The sequence below is a fragment of the Diorhabda carinulata genome, chromosome 2 (genome assembly GCF_026250575.1).
Source record: "Diorhabda carinulata isolate Delta chromosome 2, icDioCari1.1, whole genome shotgun sequence".
NCBI lineage: Eukaryota > Metazoa > Arthropoda > Insecta > Coleoptera > Chrysomelidae > Diorhabda > Diorhabda carinulata.
In genome coordinates, this window is record NC_079461.1 from 32,677,067 (window position 1) to 32,704,201 (window position 27,135).

Consider the following 27,135-nt stretch of genomic DNA (forward strand, 5'->3'; position numbering starts at 1 on the left):
ATTACGAAATTATAACATAAAATTCGACTATAATATGATCCTAAATAGGAATTGAATCTTCAAACTTCGAAATACCAAAAAACCATAATTACAAGAAAATTATTTAGAATATTTGTTATTAAGTTCGTAATATACAAAAATAGATCAATTTATAACGCTCAAGTTGTATAATTTTGTTATTTGAAACAGTTAAACAAAGAAAATTATACAAAATGATTTTCTTCACTAGAACATTTTGTATAACCCCTGTAACATTTCGATAATGGTAAATCAAACGTTATTTAACAAAAATTCTTAATAATTCGTGTGTTTTTGATATTATAAGAGTCAGAATAACAAAAATAGTATGATAATCAACCCTCTTGGTCTTCGTTATCGAAAGACTTCCAATTATTTCTCTAACACTTCCAGAACGTTCTTACGTTTTTTCATACTTCAATACTCCTTCATCGTTCTAGAATATTACGACATTCCAACTAATAATACAGCTCCCTTATGGTCTTTAATAAGAATTGAGTCCATATTAACCTGAAAATACCAAAAAAAGACAAATAAAAACAGATTAACAAAAAAATATCTAGAAATTTCGTGATTGAGTTCGTGATATACGAAAATAGATTATTTTAAAACATCCACGTTGTATAATTTTGTTACTTGGAACAGTTAAATAAAGAAAAATATACAACAAGGCAGGACCGAACCATGTGTGAGTTGGTGCATTGTCTTGATAAAACAATATTTACTTCTTATCCAAATGCGGTCGTTTTTGCTCAATTTCTTCGCTCAATAATTTCGCACAATACACGCCGGCGATAGTTTTTCCTTTTTCAAGAAAGTCAATGAAAATTATCCCACGGGCATCCTTAAAAACCGACGCCACGACCTTTCTTGGAAACGGTTCTCCCTCTTCAGTCCATTGTTTTCTAATTGCTCTCTTATTTCGGGTGTGAACTGATGGACCCACGGTTCCATCCATGGTTATGAAACGGTTTTATTACTGTGAAAGATCGACAAACACTCGATGGAAACATCTTCACGACATTGTTTTTTTCCATTGCGAGCAAACGCGGCATCCATCTTGTACAGAGCTTTCTCATTTCCAAATTTTCAGTTAATATTTTTCAAATGCCTAATCTGCCTGCTAGCTTACACACTTTCAGTTGACGATCATCTAGTATAGCTTTGTGGATATTCTTCAATTCTTCTGGAGTCATCACCTCATTTGGTCGACCACTGCGATGCTGGTCTTTGCAGGTCAAACGGCCTCGTTTAAACTCTCCTACACAATCTTTAACTCTTGATAACGAAGGAGTAGTCTCACCCAGAGTAGAATCTAGTTCAGCTTTCATATTGGTTGGGCTAACGCCTTTCAAATAAAAGCACTAATGATGACCAATTTTTTACATGTCTCCAAATTCACTATTGATGGCTGTCAAACAAATACTAAACAATATGGCGTCACCAAACTTGGAACATATGCAGCTACCGCCATCTCTGCGTCAGGCCCGGTACTTCAGAGTCCATCCTCGGAAATATTCGATGTCAAAAAATGCGTCTTCGATTCAAATTGATGAGAGAGCTTTCTAATTGGTTTGGCACTGTTAGAAAATTACCGTATACTACGACAATATGAATTTACCTTCACCCTCTCTATTCAAATACGTCTTGAGCAGACTAATGAAGAAATTAGTAGTACTTCAGTCAAGATGGAACAATATTTTCAGAAACACAACAAATGAGGCTTCTAAATATACGTGATCTTGTCATTTATTTATTTTGGTTCATCTAATTCTATATCGATATCGAATGGTATCAAAAATTGATGCACCAACATCTTATTTGAAAACGTCACATGAAATAAGCGTCAAAATTAAATTCTTCCAAACATCAAAAAATTTCAAATTGAAGTGTCATAATTTTCAAAATTCTTGTTGTATCGCTTTTTTAATCGCAGGAAAAAATAAAAACATGAATCAGTTAGTAGCTGTAGTTTTAAATTCTTCACGTAGAATTTTATTCGACAAGGTACTAAAATGCAGAACCCATAAAAATGTAGATCCTCCCAAGATACAATCTTCTTCAGAAATTGATTCCTTTTTAAGCGGGAGTAGTGCTCAATACATAGAAGATATGTATAATATTTGGCTCAATGATCCTACCAAAGTTCATGCGGTAAGTTTTATTATCTTCAAATTATTTATTTTTCACGCCCACGTATTTAACTTACTCTGCTGGACTGTCTATTTAGATGGAATTATCTAATCCAAATTTCACTAACTCTTAGTGTACTTATTGACTTCCGCATATTTTTCCAGATGTCACAGTTTTTCTGTAAATCTTGAAGGGTTTCTGCAATTAGTACTCTATGAATTTTTTCTATTTTTTTCTGATTGAAATCACACCATTTGAAAATAACTTTATCTACGGTAATTGGTACTTTCAACCCAGATTTTGATTAAGCTGACAATGAGTACAGTTTTGACCACTATAAACTTCGTTTCAATGAATAGTTAAATTAATATGAATATTCTGAATCTACACATGAGTATTTTTTTAGAATTTTTCATTATTTTCCAATTACTAATTATTTTCTTGAATGCAATAGTCATGGGATTCCTTTTTCCGCAATTCCACGGACGGAGCAGTTGGATACTTTTCACCCCCTACGTTAGGTAGTCAAGACAAAGCAACAACAAATGATGTCCTACCTCTCACTACTCCCACAAATCCAATTTCGAATAAGGGTAAATCAGATTATGGAATAAACAATCCTAGAAATTCTATATTGGACGAATTTGCTACTGCTCATGTTCCTCCGCATGCAGCTGTGCCTCGTCAACAAGAAGCTGGTTCTTCAGGATTAGCTCCTTCTGAGGAAACCGTGGTATCAAAGCATATGGCGGTGCAAGCTATTATTCGAGGATATCAAGTAAGTTTGCACCGTGTGCTGTATTCAATATTATAAAACGAGATTACTTGAAAACTGCGCCTCATGCTGTTTAAGCTATTTTTTTTATTACCAAATGGTTTAGTCGTGTCTCAGATGGAAAAGAGTCGTATCTTGGATAGCAGAAAGTAGTGTTTCAGATGGCAGACAAGTGGAAGCCAAATCTTTTTGATTGCCTCCAATAATCAATATTTTGTACATTGCTAGTTATTCTCCATTACTTGGTTTTGGTTCGTAGTTAGTGTGAGTAACAGAAATTAACTTTTGGTGAGATTTTTTAATAGTTATAAGCCGCGATTTAAAAGATTGGATGAGTTCTCAGCAATCAATAAAGTCCATTTACAACATCTCGTTTCGATCGATCACACGTCTTAATATCTCATTGCTTCCGGCAGTAATTGAAGAACAGGGTCTACCAAAAGGTGCCTTATTACCAAGGGTTATCTCTTTCAAATTTGGCTGTACCATTGTAGCGCAGTTGCTTTAGACAGACTTTCAGTTAAAGCTTACTACTTCATTATTATTCAGCTCATCTGCTGGACATAAATCTCCTGTAATCGAAACCATATGTGTCGGTTAGTGTAGTATTCATGCAATTCCTTTACCATGGTGTTGATGAGGTCTACTCTTCAAAATCTTTTTTTCTCAAACTTAGCTACGTGTTCAGCCTAATTTCTTTGAAACTTGGTAATACCCACCTGATATTTCTCGCCGTTGGTTGTTCGGAACTTTGTCTCTAAGATAAAGACCCAGCATCGATCTTTTCGAGGCCCAAGTATTTATGTAAAATTGGTTGTTACGATTATAAATTATCTGTTGGTTATTACTATCACAATTAACCACTTAACTTACTCTCTATAGGTACGTGGACATTTTTTGGCTAAATTAGATCCTTTAGGAACAACGGTTGCTTCAAGAGATAGTAAGAATGGTGGTGATCCGCCAGATATTATTTCTCCATATTACAAAATCGGTAAGTTGGAGCTCAATTTATTATAAGAGTGTTTGTAATAATCCTGGATCAACGATACTTCTAAATACACACATAATGGCGTAACTCTACTCTATCCATACCTTTTCCCGGCTACTCTGGATCATTATTTCGAAAGCGTCAGGCAAAACCAAAAACAAAAACATCGAATGTCAATAAAAGGAAACTGTTTGAGACAGACAGAAAATACTACGCTGCTTGATCGCTTTATTATGGATGATGCACGTTGGTTTTTCGAGTATCACCACGAAACCAAGCCTCAGAGTCCACCACATGATCCAAGATCAAAAAAAGGTGATCCATAAGGAGCTTTTTCCACATGCATAAGCCTTAAATCAAGTATTTTAAATTGAAGACTTTCAAAAAGTTTCAACAGAGTGCACCCAGACATACTAGGATATAGTTTTCAATTTCCAGAAGATTCCAGTGTCACTTCAGCCACATTATTCTCCAGATCTATCGCCATAAGGTTTCTTTATCTACTCTAAAATAAAAAACGTCGAGAAAGGAATCGATTTTGAATTGATTCGAGACATTTATGTTCTCGTAGATTCTAGTTAAAAACAGAATTACTACAAAACCTGAAAACCATTCCTGGAGTCGGTTTATTAGTGGGGAAGAGAATTACTCTGAAGAGGATCATATTGTTCAGAATAATTTTTACACAAGTCTCGTTACTTAATTGTCAGACATCTTAATAAATATTGTTCTAGATCCGGCTGATATGGACAGAAAGTTCAAACTTCCAAAAACAACCAGTATAGGTGGCAAAGAAAAATATTTACCTCTTCGAGATATTATAAGCAGACTAGAAACAGCGTATTGTGAAAATATAGGTTTGGAATACATGTTTATAAATTCCGTGGAACAATGTGACTGGATTCGCGATAAATTCGAGCCACCGGGAAGTACGGAAATTCCCGTTGAAAAGAAAAAACTTACTCTGGCAAGATTAGCCAGAGCCCAGCTGTAAGTGCTCAGCAATGTTATTAGTGTTTTAAATTTCGCCTCTGCTTTATCCGGGACGCATTTATACATTATGTACATCTATTCGGCATCCAGGGCAATGCCATTGGTCAGATTCGAATTCAAAACCAATCACAGTTCGAAATGTGTACATAGAATGTAAATCGGTGCCAAACGAACGTATGGAATGTTGTCACAGTTTAGCGCATGCTGTTAGGCCACTTAAAATGCCAGCAACCTAACCTAAACTAACCTAACCTAACCTAACCTAACATAACCTAACCTAACCATATTCGTGCGTTTTTGCTGGCATTTCAGGTGGCCTAACAGCATATCTGCATGCGCAAACTGTGACGTTCGTTTGGCGCCGATTTACATTCTATATACACATTTCGTACTCGAACTATAATTGGTTTTGAATTCGTTTGACCAATGGCATTACCCTGGGTACCAAATAGATGTACATAATGTCTAAATGCATACGGGACACTCTTTATTTAATTTCAAACAAATATATTGCACTCAGTTCTGATTTTATTTATTAAATGATAATGAAAAATATCTAATATCTAATAGAATCATTAATAAATTCGAATATCCGACAGAATTGGGATGATTCTTTTTTTTTTCAGTTTCGAAACTTTTTGCGCCAAGAAATACCCATCTGAAAAGAGGTTCGGTTTAGATGGTTTGGAATCTTTAATACCTTGTTTGAAAACGATAATGGACAGATCATCAGAGCTTGGCGTAGAAATGTTCGTTATCGGAATGGCACATAGAGGGCGTTTAAATATTTTGGTAAATGTATGCAGGAAATCGTTAGTCCATACATTTGCGTTTTTTGAGCCTCTTCAACCTTTCGAACATTGTTCTGGTGACGTTAAATATCATTTAGGAGTGTTTACAGCGAGGTAATAATCAATGGTAAAAGAGCTAAATACGGGTACCGTCGAATATGATAATAGAAAGCTCTACTAAAATTCAACTACCATCTTTAGTCCACATAAATAACGTTTAAACTATCTATTCATTTAATAAATTGTAAATTCAATTTGAAAATAATCGAAAAAATGTGTAAAAATATGTTAGATTTAAACTTAAAACTTTGTATTCAACTGTTTTGTTGGTACCTATATTCTTTATTCAATAACAATATACTCAAATAGTTTCGAAGTTTTAAACATAGATTGCGTCACTGTCTTTAGTCGAAACTATTAGTGTTTGAAATATTTTTATATTTATTAAATCATTGAATATTTTATAACATAATCAACAAAATGTTTAAGTTAAACTGTACTTCGAGAGTTTTTATTCACGTTTTTTTTTATTTGACAATATGACAAAATACTCCAATATTGTCCAGTTTAAAACATAGATTGTGCCACTAAAATGTAACCACCATCTTTAGTTCAAGCTAATAGTGTTTGAAATATTTTTTCGTCTATTAAATCATTGAAGGTTATATGTATAACAATCATCAACCGAATGTTTAAAGCATGTCAAAATAACATTCAAACTTTTTATATACTTGTTTTGTAAATATATCCTTTATTAAATAACGAAATACTCAAATAATTTTTTCTTTTCAAACACAGATGGCGCAACTAAAATTCGACTACCATTTTTAGGCATATCTATTATGAAATATTTATTCTCCTATGAACCGACTGATATATTTAAAAAAAAAGTATAAAGACATGTTAAAGTTCTCCTCAAGCTTTTTATTCACATTGTGTGTTGATATAGTTTTAATTTGATAACAAAATATTCAAAGAATTACTCAGTTATGAACATAGATTACGCCACTAAAATTGAACCACCATCTTTAATCCAAGTTGATAGTTTAAAATATTAATTCTTCTATAAAATCATTCATTTAATTTAACGATAATCTTAGAAATGTTTAAAGGGATGTTAAACTTCCCCGAAATATTCTATTCACCTTATGAGTCGATATATTTTACACTCAAAAACAAAGTACTCGAATAGTTCTCTAATTTTAAACATAGATGGCGAGGTGGTGTTCTTACAAGAATTATTCAACACTTTTATTTTTGCAGAATGAATCGAGTAACAAATAAAAACGTTAAAATTGTTTTGATCGCTAATCCATCTCATCTGGGATGCAGTTTTCCCGCTGTGCTGGGTAAAGTCAGAGGAGAACAATTCTTTAAAGGAGACGTAGAAGGGAAAAAAGTAAGAAAGTTTGATGTAAACATTTTTCATCTTTCCGTATTGAGATTTTTTTTTAAATTTACTTAAGTAAAATCTCTCAGAACTGTGTCCATTATGCTCTTGTTAATAGACTTAGAAAACGTAAAATGTCTGAACGAAAATTTCGTTTGTCGATCATCCCCATTTTTCACCTGATTCTTTGAGGTTCAAGTTTTTTTGTATTCGGCGAAATTGGCGAAGAATTAAACATTCCAGGTAAGAATCATTCAGGTTGATTCAGCTGGTGTGAAAGAGTGGAGATGACGAATCAGATTCAATTTGATTTGGATTCGGATTTGGATTTGGTGTGAAAGGGGCCTAAGTAGACCATCTAGAAAAGATTTTGAGTCAAAAATTATTGCCTGTGATTTAATATTCCGATGGCTGTTGTGCTCAAAATCGCAATACAACCTTGAGCAATTCTTTATTACGTTTAGCGACAGAAAAAAATATTGTGATCACTCAAAAAGTACCTGGAGAAAGGTCGTATCTACATGGAATGTGATTCCGTAAGTAGCCCAATAGAACGTAAACTAAAACGCCAAGAAATTTACCTTCCACACTATGCCTTACGAAGTATTTGGTATAAAATTGGTTTTGATGACGAACTTCAATCGTTACCACAACGTCCCACGCCACTTAATAGCATTAAACAAATAAATTACAGACATAAATTGTATACCAATTACAAAATGGAAGTATGAAGATTTGCAAGACCTAAAAAGTGTATTACCATCTAGTAGCCATTCTTTTTATTATTAGATTAGAGAGTTTGAGTTATTATTTAAATTTAATCACTATTATATATTGTTTCGTTCAAGTTTACTAAAGACTATGTTTGAAAAAAATAACAATTACATTTTCTCTCTAAAGGTTTCTGTGTCACCAAATAACTAGTAACGAGTAACAGTTTTTTTTTCGTCTCCTATAAAGTTGGCAAAACTGACTTATCGAGTGTTGTTATCTTAAGAACGATATCCACTTCAAAGAATGTCTTGACATGTCTAGACGTCGTTAGAAAATCTGAGATATCTACTCTTAAGAATGTGTCCATTTATTTGAAGCAGTCTCGAGTATGGAGGGTAGAAGTAAGGAGGACCATCTCATATGGGGGCTTAGTTTAAAAATTGTCCGCTTGTAGACGGTAAACTATAATTCAAAATTTGACCAGAATGGCGTTCCTGTCGGACAAGATGTCATATGAACTTAGTTATTTTAAATAGAGTGAAATATGCGGTGTTTTCTGTCCTTATTCTTAAATTTCTAGCGCGTTATTTAAAATTTACACTCATGCGATAGTAGCGCCTCCCTAACGTAAAGAATTTGATGGACACTCTCTGTAGCACCTTACCTCTACCCCTCCATATTTTCGACAGCAATCTCAGATGGATACGCACCTTTAGAACAATCGATTCAAATCTGAACTTTTTTATGTATATTATTATAGTTGTTGCTTTTAAGGTGATGGCAATCATTATACATGGAGATGCTGCTTTGACAGGTCAAGGAGTCAATTTCGAAATAATGAACATATCTGAAGTTCCCTGTTATACTACACACGGTGTTTTACATATAGTCGCTAATAATCAAATTGGTTTTACAACTGATAAAAAAGTACAAGGATCTTCTCCATATTGTACCGGTAAATATAATTTTATTATTATTGCATTATAAGGGAAAAGGTATATAAGCGAAACTGTACTGTTTGACAAGAATCCAGTTTAGCCTGTAGATAGTCTGGTAACAGCTCTGATACTCTTTAAGTATCCTCCGAGTACTTGAGGGTGACGTGAGTATTTGTTTGTCTTATCATATTTTTTACACTGTTGGATCTTGATCAACTAGATTTAATATAATAGTCCGGTCAAATTAGATCAAAAAATTAGAGTGAAGCTACATAAATTCGCATCAAGCTGAAAATCGGCAAAATTGTTTAAAATACAATTGAAAATAAAATTTGAATGTTCCTCATCATTTCCGTGTATGGAAAAAATTTTATTCAAGGTCAAAGGTAAAAAAAAGAGTTTTTCACGATTATCAGCAAAACGGTAGGTTTTATCATGAAAATACTTCAGTTAAAAATTGTAGAACATAAAATTATCTACAAAAAATGTATTAATGTTTTTTTTTCTACGAGTCACCGTTTCTGAGATTTTACTGCTGAAAATATATTGGTGAAACCGTTAAATACTTTTACAACTTTTTGAATGATTATATCTCAGAAACAGTGGCTTGTAGGAAAAAAAGTAGTAATACGTTTTTTGTAGATAATTTTATGACCTACAATTTTTATCTAAAGTATTTTTATGATAAAACTCATCGTTTTGCTGATAATCGCGAAAAACTCATTTTTTGACATTTGACCTTGAATAAAAATTTTTTCATACACGGAAATGATGGGGTACATTCAAATTCTATGTTGAATTGTATTTAAAACAATTTTACTGATTATCAGCTTGATGGGAATTTATGTACCTATGTCTAAATTGACAGGAATGTTTTTGATCTTACATTTCCAGATTCTCTACAATGTCGTTCAACGGCTCTAAATGTATTTTTACTTGTTAACTTTCTTTTAGGACACTTTTCTGCACAACAGTTGCTCTAAATACTCGCTTAAGATTAATAAAATGTCGGTGTATTCAATTGAGTACATTTCGATTAGTAATATATAATTGTACAAATAACAAGGTTTCAAAAATCAAATTGAAAATTAATAACTACCAGCATCGGTTATTATTCATAATTTTCAAATCAAAATATTCCGAAAAGGATACATAGTACCAAGACTATCTACTTAATATTTTGGTGTTAAATTGAATGATGTTTAAATTAATTTGAATTTTTGCCGTCTGGGGCAAAATCCACACTCTACCACCCCTGTCATTCCGACAAGTCTTCATTGTTTTTTCGCATCGCAGTTTCGCTCTTAATCTCCTTCCTCTACTCCTAGTTCTATAGGAGATTCGGGGAGGTCTAATTTTTTTGTCAAGGGTTGTTTGGTCGTCGTAATGTGCATGTGTGATTCGCTACATTGTAAACCCTTTCTAACCTACTTCGGCTAGAAAATATCAAATCCGATTGGCTCCTCGATGTATTACTGAAGTTCTAGTATCGCATTTTTCAATTTTGTGTATTTTTTACTTTTTCTTTACTAACCTATTGATCCAATAGCCTCCTCGGTCTCCCGTCTTTCCCGTAGTCTTCTCTGGTGGACAAACAAAGCCCATGTCTTTATCCTTGTTTGCCCACTGGATTTTTTTGTACGTTAATTTTCATATTCCTCTCTTTTGTTGTAGAGGATGGCTTGGCTTTTCTATCTTCCATGTTTTGGATACTGCTGTTCTTCGACTTCCGATTTCTCGTTTATCACCTTCACCTGAAACTTCATCTCCTTGAGATAGGTGCTCAAGATTTATATGAAGGTTTCGTCTATCATACCTCTTTCATCTTGTAAAGCAAGACCAAGCCACACTTGACTGAAGACTTTGCTCATGTCGAGGAAAATAAATTCTTTTTGGTTGAAACCTTGAGTAGTGTATTCTACCAGTCTCAAGATTTGTTGTTCGGTGCTGTCATTTCTCCTATAGCCGAACTGTTCTGTCTAAAGTGTATTCAGATTTTTTTTTATTCGTTGAGAATCTTCATTATCATTTTATCAGTGGTTTTAATCATGGCATCTTTATGGGAATTGTTTGTCATCGTTCTGTATGAAATTCCATTTGTTCCAAACCTGAATAACTTTCACTTCCATCGGTGTTGTTGTTTTATATATGACTCCACGAGAGTTTTTTTCTTCGACGCCCTTTATCTTGAATACGAGACGCGAAAATTTTATTACTGCTACAAACCTCAATCATTTTCTACCTATCCTAGAGACTGGGTCATCTTTTTTGAAACATACTGTTTAATCCCGCCTAGACACGGATGATTTTTTGCTTATTGGAGAATTTTGGAATAATTTTTAATCATTCTGTACTACTTTTGAATAAAAACACATTGAAAAAAACCTATTTAATCCAATATTTGTAGTAGGTTTCTATGATGTTTAAATGATGGCAGTTAACGTGTTAAAATATAAATGTAGCATTATAAATATTTTATTCCATCAACATTCCTTATATTTCAAAGCGACTGTACTTTAAGATTACACATAAAAATTCGATTTTTTTTTTATTTTGGTGAACGAAGCAGATATTTTTTAGGCAAACTCTCAAAGTATTTGATATTTACAGATATCGCGCGATCAATAAACGCTCCGATTATGCACGTAAACGCCGATTGTCCGGAGAAAGTAGTTTACGTATCAAAAGTGGCTGCCGAATGGAGACAAAAATTCGGCAGAGACGTCGTAATCGATTTAGTCGGTTACAGGAGATACGGTCATCAAGAAATCGACGATCCAAATTTCACTCAACCGGTTCTTTATAAAAGGATAAGTAAAATGGTTCCGGTGTTCGATCAATACGCGCGAAAACTTGTTAATGAAAAAATCGTCTCCGAAAACGAAGTCAATAACATCAAAAACGAATATCTGAAAATATTGGAAGACGAATTTCAGAAATCTAAACAAGAGAAACATCTCAGTTTGAAGGATTGGTTGGATTCTCCGTGGGATGCTTTCTTTGAAGGTTATTCTTGTTGTATCGGTGCATTCCACTAAGTGATCACGGCGCCTCAAATAAGGCTGGCCATAAAAACTTGTTCAATTCAATTTTTGCGATCGAGGTGTAGGTGGAAATTCAAACATTTATTCTGCATTTAAATTTAAAAATCTTTAAAACATCAGAAAGTGTAAAATGTTTTTAGGATTTTTAATACTGGCCTAACCTAAAACTCAATAAAAATGTTTTATAGTTAAGCATGTTTATGAAATTCTTGAAACAAAATACAAAACGGGGTATTTACAAAACTTTTTTCCAAAAATAAAATAAATTCACTACATTTAAATCTAAATGTCCTGATTGTTGTGTAGTTTTTGTTCTTTGGTCCAAAAGTACTTCTGGAAACTGTTTATTTTTTTCAATACACTTTTGTTTTTGATGAGCATTTCGTAAAATTCATCACCAAAATGATCGAAATTCACTCGAATTCACTCGAATCTACATGAGGATTGATTTCATTATTAATATTCTAGAAGTGAATCTAAATATTTACCAAATTAGAAATTACCAAATATCAACTTTTACTTATTTTATAAATCTTGAATAATCCAAATTTTCGTGTTATTACACTTTGGACTAGGTGGAACGGGAAATATCGTGGTAATGAACGTGATTGTCGTGAATGCTCAGTGGAATGTACCAATTGGTAACTAAAAAAAAATAGTTTTTTCAATCAATAGATATATTACAACTTATCCCGTTTTATTTAGAGGGAAATCCTATAAGAAAATACGATTCAATTTACAACAAAAAGCATTTTTCAAAGAAACTGATAATTCTTTCTATTTCCTTGTATGGTAGACATATAATCTTGAATGTAAGCTCTTCTTTTTTCTTTTTCGTTTTCTCTACAGCTCTAAGTGAATCTAAACTTTATCAATTATCGTCCTACAACTTCTTGTACTTCTATTCGTCATTTCAGGATTCTAAATTTTAGAGGATAACCCACTTTTTGGGTAAATTGGGGAAATTTGTTAATCATATATTCTCTAAACTTTTTTCAATTTCTTTGTTCTTTGACCCTTTTATATGTTTTTATTGCTAAATCTTCTTGATTTTAGGTATTTTCTGCTTTTAATGCAGATAAAAAATTGACGTTTCGACCTATTTCGGTTTTTGTTTTTTGCCGTTAAAACATATTTTCATTTTGATATTCTTGTTGAATAATGTAATTATGCGGATTGTCAAAGTCAAGTCATATTTTGATAAAAACTGAAATAGGTCGAAACGAAAAACGACCTTAAATTTACCAACAAAAACATATAAAAAGGTTTAAGAAGCAAAAATTTTCTATACATTTGTTGTAATCCTCGGAGTCCATTGAAGCTTTTGTTGCTTCAATGGACTCGTGGCGCGTTTCCTGAAACGAATTTTTAACTATCTTTTTTTTACATACGACGTAAGAGCATAAATCCTTTTATACTCGAGTAATTCGTGTAGTGCCTGCCATGTGGTGATGCCTGGGAATATTGATCTTGAACTTCTGTAGGTTGTACTGTTTGGGGAAGACGTGCCATAGTAGCAGGCGAACTGGGTGGTCATGAGCCGCGTTTGCCTGTCAAGTAAGTCTTGCAAAAACTAATCTAGGTGGGATTATGTTGGAAAGCTCCCGTGGTAGTATCGGTAAAACAGACTCGGGTCGGCGATCTATCTTCTATGCTCTAAGCCGTCCAGGCTTTTGCTCAATTCTTAATCGTCTATGTGCGAGATAAATGCCAAAGATGGACAAATCTGGGCCTTGCAGAGGATTAGAACTGTTGCGGAGTATATAGCTTTCTGATCTCTAAGAGAACTGTGAAGCAGCCTTGACTAAATCGGCCCCGTGACTATTTCCAAACATATTACTTCCAACTTCAACATCCAACAAGCGAATTTGCTGTTATGGTGATAGTTTATGTACAGACAGGACCAAATCCTAAGCCAGCCTTAAACAACAGCTTGGGTCTTAGCTGCATTAAAACCAATCAGATTGCTGAAAGAGAGTAAGTGACAAGAACACCAGGGGAACTCCAGCATTGATCTGGATGGATCGGTCTTTCAGAGAACCACTAAGCCCGTCGATAAGTCAGGACGATAAACAGTACGATCTTAATTTATTTAGAAAGTTGGCATGTCAAACTCGGTCAAAAGCCAATGCGAAACCAAATCTGGCAAATAATATGGCCCTCGTTTCGCTTTTGGCAAAAAAATCAAGTTAAAATCGTGCTGTAATGGATTTTCGACCGAAAATTTCGGCTTATTTTGAAGCTATTTGGTAAATTGTTAAGCTACGTTGTTGAGCAACTATATTGTAACCTCTATTCGATGTTGTTTTCGCAAATGATTTAGGTACGGGTTATTACGAGTTTAGTATTGGCACACCTCATATCCAAAACATTAACCAAAATATCCATAAGATATGTTGAGAGCTTGCTATGTCTGGAATGCCGATACGACGATTTTGGAATACCATTTCTTCAACATATTCGATGTTATCGTCTCTAAAAGAGGTGCCCAACTCCCATGAGGTACGTTTTCGACGAATTCAGGATCTCTACGGAATATTTTTGGCCACTTTTCAACGATTCCATAGTCGTGCTACTGTAGGGAAGCCCGCCGAAAGCAGACAACTTTGGATTTTCATGGAACCAACAACTCATAGACCTCCATTTCCTTATATTATCTTTTTGTATGTTTTCCACTGATTAATTTTCCTATGCGCCAGTTTTTTCCGATTATTTGTACATTGTACCATCCGAATTATAAAACATTAATCGTTTTCAAAATAGGAAAAGACGAAAACAAAATGAAACCGACAGGAGTCAAAGAAGAAACGTTGCAGCATATTTGCCAAGTTGTTTCCTCGTTGCCTCCCGATTCGGCGAAATTCGTTCTACACAAAGGTATATAAACTCGAATGATGTATCGGAGAATATCTTGTACTCATAACTTTTTCATCTACTTGTATCAGGTCTCATAAAAGTCTTGAAAAACAGAAAAGATATGCTCGCAAAACGTACGGTCGATTGGGCGATGGGTGAAGCTTGTGGATTCGGATCGTTGTTGAAAGAGGGCATTCCAGTAAGAATGACCGGTGAAGATGTGGAAAGAGGAACATTTGCACATCGACATCACGTTTATCACCATCAAGACATTGAAAATGAAACGTATTGGTAAGCTTAGAAATCTTTTCCTACGAAATCTAGTAACTAAACGAAGGCGGTTGTTTTTTTTTAATAACGGTTCGAATTTATCACTAAGATTATTTTTATGTGAATGTTTTATAATATCAAATTGAGTTTAACTCTTCAGTAGACCTTTAAATGTGTTTAAACAACAATTTTCAATGGTCAAACTCCTTCTCACGTGTGGTGGCCTCGTACGGAGAAAGCAAAAACAAGAAAGCGACTGGACAGAGCTTGGCGCCTCGCGTGTCTTTGTATCTCAAGGTTCATTCGTACAGCCCCAACTAGGGCTTTCATAGTTCTACTAGGTCTTCTATCTTTGGAACTAACGAGATAATTTGAGCCATGAGGACAGCATATAGACTGAATTGCAGCCTAGATCTACTGGTCATGCGAAAATCTGGACTAAGGCCAGGGTGAATGTAAAATAATATTAATGGGCAGACTAAAATACGCCTACGGCCGTTAATGATACGGGCTTGGAGGCTCACATCAACTGATAGAGAGCAGTAGATTGGTGACTCAAATCCTGCTGTACTAAACAATAGAGCTACCTGGTTTACAGATGGCTCCAGGATGAAAACCTTGACCGGAGCAGACTTCTGCGGAGGATATCTTAAAATAAGTAAATTTTCTCGCTTTGGGGTACATGCTACCGTCTTTAAAGTCGAGGTATTAGTTGTAATGGAATTTGGACCTGCGATACTCAATAAACGCCATAGTGACACAGTAATTTTAATTTACTCAAACAGAAGAAAGTCCTACTAGAACTGGTGATTGAAAACTGCTAGAACCAGCTCGTTTGGATGCTCAGAACTCATTCTTGTTGTAGCCAAAAGTGGTCTGAAGATGGATAGAGACAGACGGCCTGAGAAAAGCTGAGGCTCGCAAAGATGGGCCTTTTCCCATTTAAATAGTCAAGAAATTCCACTGGTGTCTGGAATTTTGATCGAAAACTGTCATTTAAGACTCCACTTCCACACTATAAGCATCACGGAAGACCAACAGGGCCGCTGGTGGATGGAAGAGGGAGAAACTGCACACCACGTGTTCGTGCCCATCGGGCGCGGCTTAAAAACTTGGGCAAACCTCACAGTTTCCCTAGCGACGTCAAAAGGCTGAAACCAAAGTGCCTGACGGGCTTATTAAAGGACATACGCCTTTGGTTTGTTCAAGTGGAACATGACGAGCTTATCAGAAAGCTTATGTGCTTAAAGGTCCTTGGTGCTCACCATCCTACTATAAAAATGAATTTTTAGAAGCGTAATACGCTGTAACTTCCACCAGGGCGTAATATACAATTTGGTATGGCCCCCAAATACCAGCGAATCTGTTTCTTCTTTCCTAAAATGTGAGTTTAGTCGTAGTTAATCTGACCTATGACAGAGTGGTCTGTTTAGGATCAATACTAGGTCGTTAGCAGTAACTTTATGAAGACGGCAGTTTTTTAGAATGTCGTAAGTCAATTTTTTTATTAACATTTAAGTGTAATTATTTCTACAAACTTTATATTCGCCTCCTAATACAAGCAGTGTTGCTAAATATTATTTTAGGAAGTTCATTATTATATTTGTTAGGTGTTATTTAATGCATGCGTAGAATTGTTTGAATGTAAGGGATGCTTAGATTAAGAATTTATAATGGACTGGACTGGACGTCTTAGCGAGGATTTGTCCAGTTTATTATCTATATTTTCCACTGATAACATTCTGCATTGTCAATTGAATTTCACGTTTTATTTAATTTTTAGTCCTCTTCACAACCTTTACCCAGATCAAGCAAATTATACAGTTTGTAACAGTACTCTCGCCGAATACGCAATCATGGGCTTCGAGCACGGTTACTCTTTCGTTAGTCCCAACGCTTTAGTAATTTGGGAAGCCCAATTCGGTGATTTCGCAAATACCGGACAGCCTATCATTGATCAGATGATATCTAGCTCAGAAGACAAATGGGCAAGGCAATCAGGATTTGTGTTACAATTACCTCACGGCTTGGAAGGTAAAGAATGCGTTTAATTTTTAAACATTCCCAATTTTTATCTAAATCATTATATATATATATATATTAACTAAGTTACAGAAAAAATGATAAATCGATGATTATATAAAATTATTATACATTATCACCACTGAATTCGGTAAATATGGTAAGTTATTTCAAATTTACGATTAGTTTATAAAATCCCGAACTTGTAATGGGGTATGTGGTATCATTCAAATCGGTTTTTAAACAAGTCTTCAAATTTATAGTTATCCATTACTTTATATCTGTAATTGCGCCTTTTATAAGTACTATAATATCATTTTCAATACTGATGGATGCTCAGATTTAACATCAGATTCAAATCAACGAACCCTGCTTTTGTCGAGTCAGTTTTTTTAGTAATTACTACCTAAACCAGGGGTCTCCAAACTACGGCCCGAGGGCCACATCCGGCCCGCGGACAGATTTTGTCCGGCCCGCGAAGAGCTAGCATACTTGAAAACTCCTTTTAGTTAACTGAAGTATTCTAATTTTATCTTGAATAGTTATTAATGTGACATCTACATTGATATGGTCATGAACTAACTACTTATTGTTATTGTTTTTGTGATAAGTTCGATAAAGAAACACAAAATTGGGTTAAAAAAGTTCCCTCTGCCCTTAATAAAGTTTCCTCACAACATTTTTGTAACACTCTACAGAATAAAGTAAATTTTATATTTCTTTATATTTTTATTTAGTACTTAAGTACATATTACATATAAAATAAGAGATTTACATAACCTAACCTAACCTAACATACTTAAAAATCTATCAACTTTCCTTCTATTGGATTATTTTATGACTCGACCTACCTGCACTTCTTAGCGCCGAAAATACATGTCGGATTATCTACCCTTCTTGGTCAGACAGGTAAAGAAGGATGGTTAGCGCCCAAATTACACCCGCCGTCGATTTTTATTTTATTAGTACTCGCTAAAATTATTGAACAGACAAGTTTAACTTTATCGTACTGTATCTCCGTACTTTTCAAACGAATCGTCGAATTTGTTGAAATAAATAAAAGCTTTTCGCATGTACAGTGTGAAAATTTAACTAAATTATTTGTTCGTATTCAGGTGGCGGTCCGGAACATTCGAGCTGTAGGCCCGAGAGATTACTGGATATGGTATCAGAAGATCCTGATGTAATGCCTCCGGATGATATTAAGCCAATACAACATATTAAAAACATCAATTGGCTCGTTACATATTGCTCGACACCAGCTAATCACTTTCACGCTTTGCGAAGACAGATTTTATTGCCGTTTAGAAAACCGTTGGTGATGGTGGCACCCAAAGGTAACAGCAACTGGCTATAGGCTTTTCCAATTTTCAGAAAAAGAGAAAAAGCTCAAATGCTTTTCCTATTTTGAAGCATTGTATCTAGAAATGTCAATTGATGTTTTAGCTTTCTAACGACTATTTTTTTAACGATACTGTGAAAATAATTGATGATGATAAAATAAATGATCGTTACAGTTTGAATAATAATTTTGCGTTTCCATAAAATTTGAAAAAATAAATTAATATTTAAGTCAAAGTTACAAGGAAGCGGCTTGTTTTACATGAATTTACTGCGTAAGCTTTTTTCTAGGAAACTTAATTTTCTATAAGAATACGCATCACAAAAATTTTTCGATTGATAATTAACGAATTTTGATAAAAAAATGAAATTACTGTTAAAAAATCAATAGTCGTAACGATACATCCCTTAAAGTTATTATTAAGAGCTCAAACTTTTACGATAAACTTTTTTTATCATCATCAATTATATTTTCACAATATCTTTAAAAAATTGTCGTTTTTTGCGCCCATTTCAAAATTGTATGCTTTAAAAGAAAGGCTAGACTAATATATCTCTTAGCACTTTGTGTCGAAAATAGAGGGAAAATTTTGGTTTTCGTTCTTTGCTTTTCCATCTCAAAGTCAATGTGAAATTTGTACGTATAGGAAGCTAAAAATTAAAGTTGATTTTCTTTTACACAGATAGTATAATCTTGATGCGATTTTGAGTAAAATTTTGAGAAAAATATACTTATAAAACATAAGGGGTTTTCCAATAAGAGGTGTTATTTTGATATTCAAAGAAAAATGCCATTTTTTGAGATAAATGATCGGATGTTTATTTCATTATAAAGAGGAAGGTTAGGTTAGGTTAGGTTAGGTTAGGTTAGGTTAGGTTATGTAAGGTTAGGTTAGGTTAGGTTAGGTTATAATAGTTAATAATGGAACACAACATCCTCGATAGCCTCACGAATTCCATTTTTGAGGTCTTGAATCGATGTTGGACTGTTGGCGTAGACCTTATCTTTCTTTGTTGGCTCCAAAGGAAAAAGTCGCAAGGTGTTAAATCACAAGATCTCGGTGGCCAATTGTGATCACCTCTTCGAGAGATAACACGGTCCGGAAATTTTTCCCGTAAAAGATCGATGGTTTCGTTGCTTGTGTGGCACGTAGCGCCGTCTTGTCGAAAGTAAACGTTGTCCAAATCAATACCATCCAATTCCGGCCATAAAAAATCATTAATCATCTCTCGATAGCGCAATCCATTCACCGTAACTGTTGTTCCAGCCTCATTTTCGAAAAAGTAAGGTCCAATGACACCGCCAGACAGTCACGCGTTGAGGATGGAGAGGATTTTCAACAATAGCTCTTGGGTTTTCCGAGCCCCAGATTCGACAATTTTGTTTATTGACGTAACCACCAAGGTGGAAATGGGCCTCATCAGTTCGATGAAATTCCGCATCATTTTCATGCATTTCAAGGATCCAAACAGCAAAGAGACGACGTTGTTGATGATCGGCCGGCTTGAGTTCTTGTGTTAACTGAACTTTATAGGCCTTAAGACCCAAGTCTTTATGCAAAATAAGGTGTAATGATAATTTGTGGAACGGCTAATTCCAAAGAACGACGAGGAATGGACAAACCTGGGTTTTCTTCAACACTTTGGGCTACAGCAGCAATATTCTCAGTTGTTCTTGAGCGACGTGCACGGGTTTTATTCTTCACATCACTAACTTGTCCCAACAGCTCAAATTTTTCCACCAATTTCTGTATTGCGGTCCGAGAAGGTGCTTCACGTCAACCCAAAAATGTTTTAGTTTTACGAACCGTCTCTGCCAAACTTTCACCATTTTTATAGTGAATTTTAATAATTTCAATGCGTTGTTGAAGCGTGTATCGTTCCATTTTCATTAATGGCGTAGTTTCTACTTGTCAAATGTCAAAATATGACAGCTTCAAAAGTGACATTTACCGAAATAGCGGGCTGTTCAAAATAACACCTCTTATTGGAAAACCCTTTATTTAGAACATAAAATTTTATTTTATTTATTATCATCCATAGCAATTCTTCGATATCCGGAAGCACGAAGCTCATTCGACGAAATGAAGGAAGGTACTGAATTCAAATGGATTATACCCGATGACGGCCCCGCAGGCTCAGATCCTGCCGGTGTACAAAAAGTAATGTTTTGTTCGGGGAAAGTATTTTATGACATTAAAAAAGTTGTAAAAGAAAAACATATGGAGTCGAAAATAGCACTTATTCGTATAGAACAAGTTAGTACATGATATTATGAACAATTATTTAAGAAGTTTAAAAATTTAAATAATTTATAATAAATTTTCAGTTGGCTCCTTTCCCGTTTAGTTTAGTTAAAAAGGAAATACAAAAATATCCCAAAGCGAAAATATGTTGGTTGCAAGAAGAACATAAAAATCAGGGTTTCTGGGATCATATGGAACCTCGTCTAAGGACAATACTTAAAGCATTAAAGGACCCTAGAGACGTGAGGTAGGAATGCACTTGCTTCTAATTTAATAACCCCTTATATATGGAATATAATGCGATGTAAGTTGAGTTGTGTAATTTCAATTTTAGTTACGTAGGACGACCTGTCTCAGCTTCTCCGGCAACGGGATTCCGGTTCAAACATGGAACAGAAATACGACAGCTACAGGAAGACGCACTAAAAATATGAGTCTTTATATAATCATAAAACAATAATTTCGTATGAGTATATCAAGTTTATTTTGAAGTTAGGTGCAATAAAATATACCGTTTCTTTTATTTCGTTTTTTTATTTGACAACTATATTTAATATCCCTTTTAAAAGATAGTTGATACCGCCTATGTAATACTGCATTTGCACAACTACTGAAATTTCGCGTTACCTATATTCTAGATGACGTTACGCCAATTGTAACAAAAGTTTTGTATGTTGAGGGGGGATATAGCTCTATGATTGGTTACATAATACGCGCCTGTAGGTAGAATAAACATTCGTTGTTGTATGATGTGGTTGTCAGTTAACATTCGAACTGTCAAATATCAAGGTCAAGTTTCAGTCTTGTAAATCAATCTAAATTTATTTAAGACTGCAAAGAGATAAAGCAGACTTGTATTGTGGTGCTCAAGTAATTAAAATCAAAAATAGGAAGGTAAGTGAAATTGTTTTTATATTAATTGTATCAATGTTAAGTTTGTTATTTAATTGTTATATAACGATTTTTGTCGTGGGTCGGGATCGGAAAATTAGAAAAAGACTTTGGCTATTAGTTTTAGTTTATTACTTTTGAAAATATAGAGCCAGTTAACAACTTGAATCTAATCTATTTAGGTTAACATATTGCACTTTATAAATCACAACACATTTTGAGGTTGTATCCAACTGACACCTGCCAAATTTTTAAGGTAAATTTAGAACACACGTGATATTTTTTCAATCTATATCAGTAACTTTTGATTAAAAAGAAAACTTCAAGGAAATAGAATTGATAACAAAATTGTGGTTATAAATTATGACGCCTTCAAAACATTTTTTCAAATAACACTGAAAATATTATTTACATAAAACACGTATAAATTATCATATTTCACATTTATAGAACTTGCATTTATTCTTCAAGGAAAATTACTAACATATTACCAAGAATGTAGAAATTTATAAATTTTAGTAGATCATCAGTGGAATTGTATTGAAAATCCAAAATACTTTTTATCTCAGGTTATAAAATATTCATACCTACTTTCATCATTTTTTAATACACTTAATGTTCAAATTAAAAGATTCTAATCTATTTTGCATGTATTGTTTGAACAAAAAAAATTTATCTACTACAAATAAACTTTAAATATTCAGTTGAGGGAGACTCCTTCACATAAAAATGTTTACTTGCCATCATTCATAGATTTGAAAGTATGTGTACCCCTAGTATGCTAGCGACCATGTGATAGGCTATGAGTCACTGTCAGCTGATTGTTGTTAGAATATAATAGAGTAAAATAATTAAATTTATAATTTCATTAAAAAATGCGTATTATCCAGTTGTACTATAGATTCTAGAACACCCAGTAGATTATTAAACATACTAAAATTAAAATAAAGCGACAGAGAAACAAATATTTTTATTGGCCATGGAAAACTACTGCTGAAAATAAACATAACTAGAAAATAAAGATGCTGTGCCAATAAACTTTTGTTTACCAAAAGGTAGTTATCATATTTATATAAGTGATTGCACTAATTTTTTTATCTCCGGTATTCATAGATTTTGGTATAATTTTATCTAAATTTCTAAATTGTTCTGTTTCATTTATTATGTCATAGATAGAAACAAGTTTGATTTATTTCAGTATAATTTACAAGCATGCAGCGGACACTGAGTAGTGTAGTGGGTCCATCTGGACAAAAGTTCGCCACTTGGTTGCTCACCAAAAATGCACCTTGCCTAACAAACAGCCCATCTAGAAGCTACAATGTTCCTGCTGCCTCTGAACCTTTTTTAAACGGTAGTTCAGGTCAATATGTTGAAGATATGTACAATGCTTGGTTGGTAGATCCATCCAGTGTACATGCGGTAAGTAAAACTATTATAATATACACTACCGGTCAAAAGTTTTGGCCCACTCCTATAGTTTGTTTGATACACACATAATTAGGAACAATATGATCAATTTTGATATTTTAAATATAAGAAAATGGTAATAATATATTATATATAATACTTTGTGTTTCATTGATGTAAACCCCTTTTGCTTTTTTTTATTTCAGTGCACAATTTTGACAAATAATTGTTATGTAACTGGTTCCATTAGTTTTTCAGGATATAACAAAGATGTGAAGTGGAAGAGGGATACTGCTTTCTGATTTCCCTGTCCAATTTGTCCTACAACTCAATCGAGTTGAGGTTGGGCGATTGTAACGGCCAAATCATTACTTTCAGTACATTTTTCCTATCCAATACAATAAATTTTCTTTCAATTTGTACCAGGTTTCAAGTCGCCCTTTCTCTAAAACATCTCCATACCATCATCAAGCTGTGTTTTACAGCTGGTGTTTATTGACTAACGTAATGATTTCTATTGGATTCACAAAAAAAGTTTCCAATAATTCAGGTCCAAGTTCTTTCCCATTGTCAATAGTGAAATGATAGTAATTCCAAACAAATATGGAAACAATTGAAATAAATGCCTTTGATCTGATGTATGTATTAAGAAACTGCGTTTTCAGAAAACAAATCATCTATTCTCTTAACCAACTACGTTTTCTACATACAAATAGATATTTATTTTTAGAAGCTGAAGGTACTGGTGTTTAGAAACTTTATTTTTTGAAATCAAATTGACATTGGTCTATAAAATCAAATAATTAGATTGGCTATAAAATTTGAAGGGAAAATTTTGGTAAAACGTAGTTTAAAGTAATAAATCTTGATTCGCGCTCTTGAATAAATTTAAACTCCCCATCCTCATACTTGGTGCTTTAATCCCTTCCAAACATTAGAATTGATGAAGTACAAAGCTGATTCATAGTTAGATATAATTATAACTTCACGAATTTTATCTGTTTTTACCATGTGATAGTTTTTTGAATTGCACACACTATATATAGACTGCATCAGTTAGTTCAATATTTTTCATTATTTGATGATTTTTCTGAATATAGATAGTACAAATTGGGAAGTATTGATGTGAAAAGAACTTGATTTATTTGATAAGAATCAAGTGGATGTTTGTTTTCATATCGCTAGTATAAAAATAATTGAACAGATAATGAAATATTACACTCATATGTATCTTTTCCACTTGCAACATATGTCATTGTATTTGATTTATCTCAAATGAACAATACTTATTATATAGTTATTAAAATATATATAAATTAAATTAAGACATTGTAAATCGACAAGAGTCGTTATTAATTTGATTAAATAACCACAAATAATTTCAATTTAGATTACTAAGCATATTACTTCTTGACCTTTGTTTTGTCGTAATGACAGAAATATACATAAATTTTTAACCGATAGTTCATAGATCATTGTTGTTGTTTTCGAATTCAAATCACGCTTTTTTTGAAGCTGTGATCCTAGCATAGGGTTAATTATTTTATTAAAAAAATATTACAAAACCTTTGAATGAATCTCTTCCAAATACTATCTTTGGTTGGCAATGCAATTATTCCAATCTTGAATCCATGACTGGAAGTATCAATCTAAAACTTCTTTCAAGATGACTATCGTTTGCTTTGTTGTGGCTATCTCAAAGTCAGGAATGCATTTGCATCTTAGAAATGACAATAACATAATGTCATAAGAATAAAGCCGTTGGTACATATCTAGATCTCTTTCTTACCTGTAAGAAATGTTAGCTTCTTCACTTACCTCTCGAAAAGTCAATCTACCATCTAAAGAAATGAGTATTCGATTTATAGCTACAATAGATACTGATAATTATGCAAAGGTGTGTAGGCTAAACTGGGCAGTTGAAGGGACCTTTACTACATATGAATATTTAATTTGATTCCTTTTGTGTCCCAAAATAGAATAAAAAAAAATTAGAAGAATTTTTGTTTGGGGTATCAAGTAGAGGTTTCTTTCCTATACCATAAACTATTTCTGGTGATTTTTCTAAAAAATTTAATCATTCTTCAATATATCTTCTTAATATTGTGTATTTATAAATATACAAATAATTCATTCCGAAAATGTTGCTGGTTGATAGTGTTTAAAAATACTACAGAAAAAGTTAGTGGAATTTTAATATGCAAGCACCTTGCCAACAACTTATATAACCACTCGAATTAATTTAATCTTAATTATTTTTGTGCATTTTGTATCTATACGTTTTTTCAAAAATTATAGCCAAAGGGAAGTTTTGCCCTCAAATATATATTGTTAGACCAACAATAACGAATTCAATTTTTTTTTGTTTATTATAGTCTTGGGATTCGTTTTTTCGAAATTCTTCACAAGGCGGTGTCGGTTACCAAGCGCCACCATCTTTAGCACCTTTGGGTAAAAATGAACTACCAGTTTCTTCCCTTTTACCGGCATTGGCCGGTTCAAGTGCACTTGGAGCAGCACCTGTTAGCGAAAAGGCCATCGATGATCATTTGGCAGTACAAGCTATTATTAGAAGTTATCAGGTCAGTAATAAAAAAAAATGATTAATATAAAAAAAATTAGATTATAAACTAATCTGAATTAGTGTATAAGACCAGAGATTTATATTAATGATATAAAAAATTGTATTTGTTCGAAAATTTTGACAATAATCAATGTTTACAACTATATTAGGTATATTTAGGAACAGAAAGGTTTACATGTTTTTTCTTATATATTTTGATGTGTTTATGCTCCTAAATGTTCTTGATTTTAGGACTTTTTTGATTTAAAACTAGTTTTTTTTATAATTTTTCGAAAATTTTCGATTTATATATCTATATCTATATTTTGATAAAGACTAAAAGAAGTCGAAACTCAAATTTTCATCTATCTTTAAAAAATAATGAAAGAAACTAATTTTAAATCAGAAGAGACCTAAAATCAAGAATATTAAGGAGCATGAAGAAAGGTTTACTCACATATTTGTATCCTGTGGATTATATAAAATTATAAGTGTAAACAGGTTAAATTGGAGATTTTTTGTACGTGTTGTTGCTTATTCTACTTGTTTCCAAGTTAATATAATATTAAAAGTGAAATTCTAATAATTTTTTTCGTTATGATTTGTCTTGATTTTAGATATATTTTCTATGAAAATCAGTTTAAAATAATAGATGAGAATTTTCACAAAAAAGAAACTTAATATCAAGAAAAATTATCACGAAAAACTTATAAAAAGGTCTATAAAGTAAAAAAATAGAGAAAATTCGAATAATTTAATTTGGAAATTATATATAAACAATAGGATACATTTTAATTAATATTACCAAGTTTTAGAGGTTTTTAGATTTTTCTTTTAATTTTTACTGTATCGGTTGTTGTAGTAAGAGAGGGTTTCTGTAGTTCTATTTGGTTTAGTAAATCCTACTAGAGGGGGAAATATTTAATTCTATAGTTTTTAAAATCCTTTCATTTTTTTATAGTTCATAGAACATTTAGAATCATTTTCCCGTTGAAAAAAAAAATCAGTATAGGACCGATTATATTTTGGTTAACGGGCATTTAGGAAACCTGAAACATTTTGTGTTAACATAAATTCACTTTTATCCAAAAAAATTTGTAATTATGGTTATTTATCCATGCAGTTGAGAATTGATTTTGTTTTATTTATATCAAAAGCATACGTATGAATCGTTTTCACTTTATACTTATATTTATTGTTCGTTCTCATGCACCTACCTCTCTATACCAACTGTACCTCATGAATAAGGATTAATTTTGCTTTTTCCCACAATTTGAAAAGGGTAAATAAATATTTTTTTGTAATATTAAGGCAGCTAGAAGAATTAGTCCATGCTCAAATATATATTAGTCCCAATGTATGGAGTAGTTTAAACTATAATCATTTTCATCAACTTAATGTTGTTATTTTCCCTCATTTAGCTCGAAATGAATAAAATTAATTGTCAAGTAGTTATAATCATAATTGAGTTTCTAAAATTTAATGATATTGATGAGTTTTTTAACAAAATATATGTTGATTAATGTGTGATAAAAAAAATATGTTGGTGTTACTAATTCAGGTGGTATTTTAATTTGAATACATGTGTTATTCCAAAAAAATCCAACAATAATAATATGAATAATGTGATGATTCCATATTGAAATATCTAAAGGAGCTCAATAATTGTTTACAACAATACCAGACCGAATATTTTTCAATTACACAATGAATTAAAGTAGAAAAAAATATTGTTGTAAACAAACCTGT

General features: G+C 33.0%; 2 protein-coding genes across 16 annotated transcripts in view; both read left to right on the top strand.

The window, feature by feature from the left end:
* Positions 1-1,849: 1,849 nt before the first annotated feature.
* LOC130903467 (2-oxoglutarate dehydrogenase complex component E1-like) lies at positions 1,850-21,039 on the top strand. Its single transcript, XM_057815576.1, has 15 exons — positions 1,850-2,172; positions 2,606-2,929; positions 3,809-3,920; positions 4,652-4,907; positions 5,537-5,815; positions 6,965-7,100; positions 8,580-8,760; positions 11,354-11,749; positions 14,551-14,664; positions 14,733-14,934; positions 16,697-16,947; positions 18,051-18,272; positions 20,320-20,534; positions 20,606-20,769; positions 20,857-21,039. Exons 1-15 carry the CDS (start codon positions 1,969-1,971, stop codon positions 20,954-20,956), a joined length of 3,156 nt encoding a protein of 1,051 aa, XP_057671559.1. The 5' UTR covers positions 1,850-1,968; the 3' UTR covers positions 20,957-21,039.
* A 95-nt stretch (positions 21,040-21,134) lies between these two features.
* LOC130902978 (2-oxoglutarate dehydrogenase complex component E1) overlaps positions 21,135-27,135 on the top strand; it is a 43,885-nt gene continuing 37,884 nt past the window's right edge. For 4 of the 15 annotated variants that reach the window (XM_057815286.1, XM_057815273.1, XM_057815287.1 and 1 more), the window contains exons 1-3: positions 21,235-21,416; positions 22,612-22,835; positions 25,199-25,405. In XM_057815286.1, coding sequence (XP_057671269.1) covers positions 22,626-22,835; positions 25,199-25,405 — 417 coding nt within the window. In that variant the 5' untranslated portion in view covers positions 21,235-21,416; positions 22,612-22,625. Of the gene's footprint in view, positions 21,417-21,663; positions 22,469-22,611; positions 22,836-25,198; positions 25,406-27,135 lie in introns of those variants that run through there. The other 11 variants (XM_057815319.1, XM_057815307.1, XM_057815328.1 and 8 more) reach the window with 10 other exon arrangements.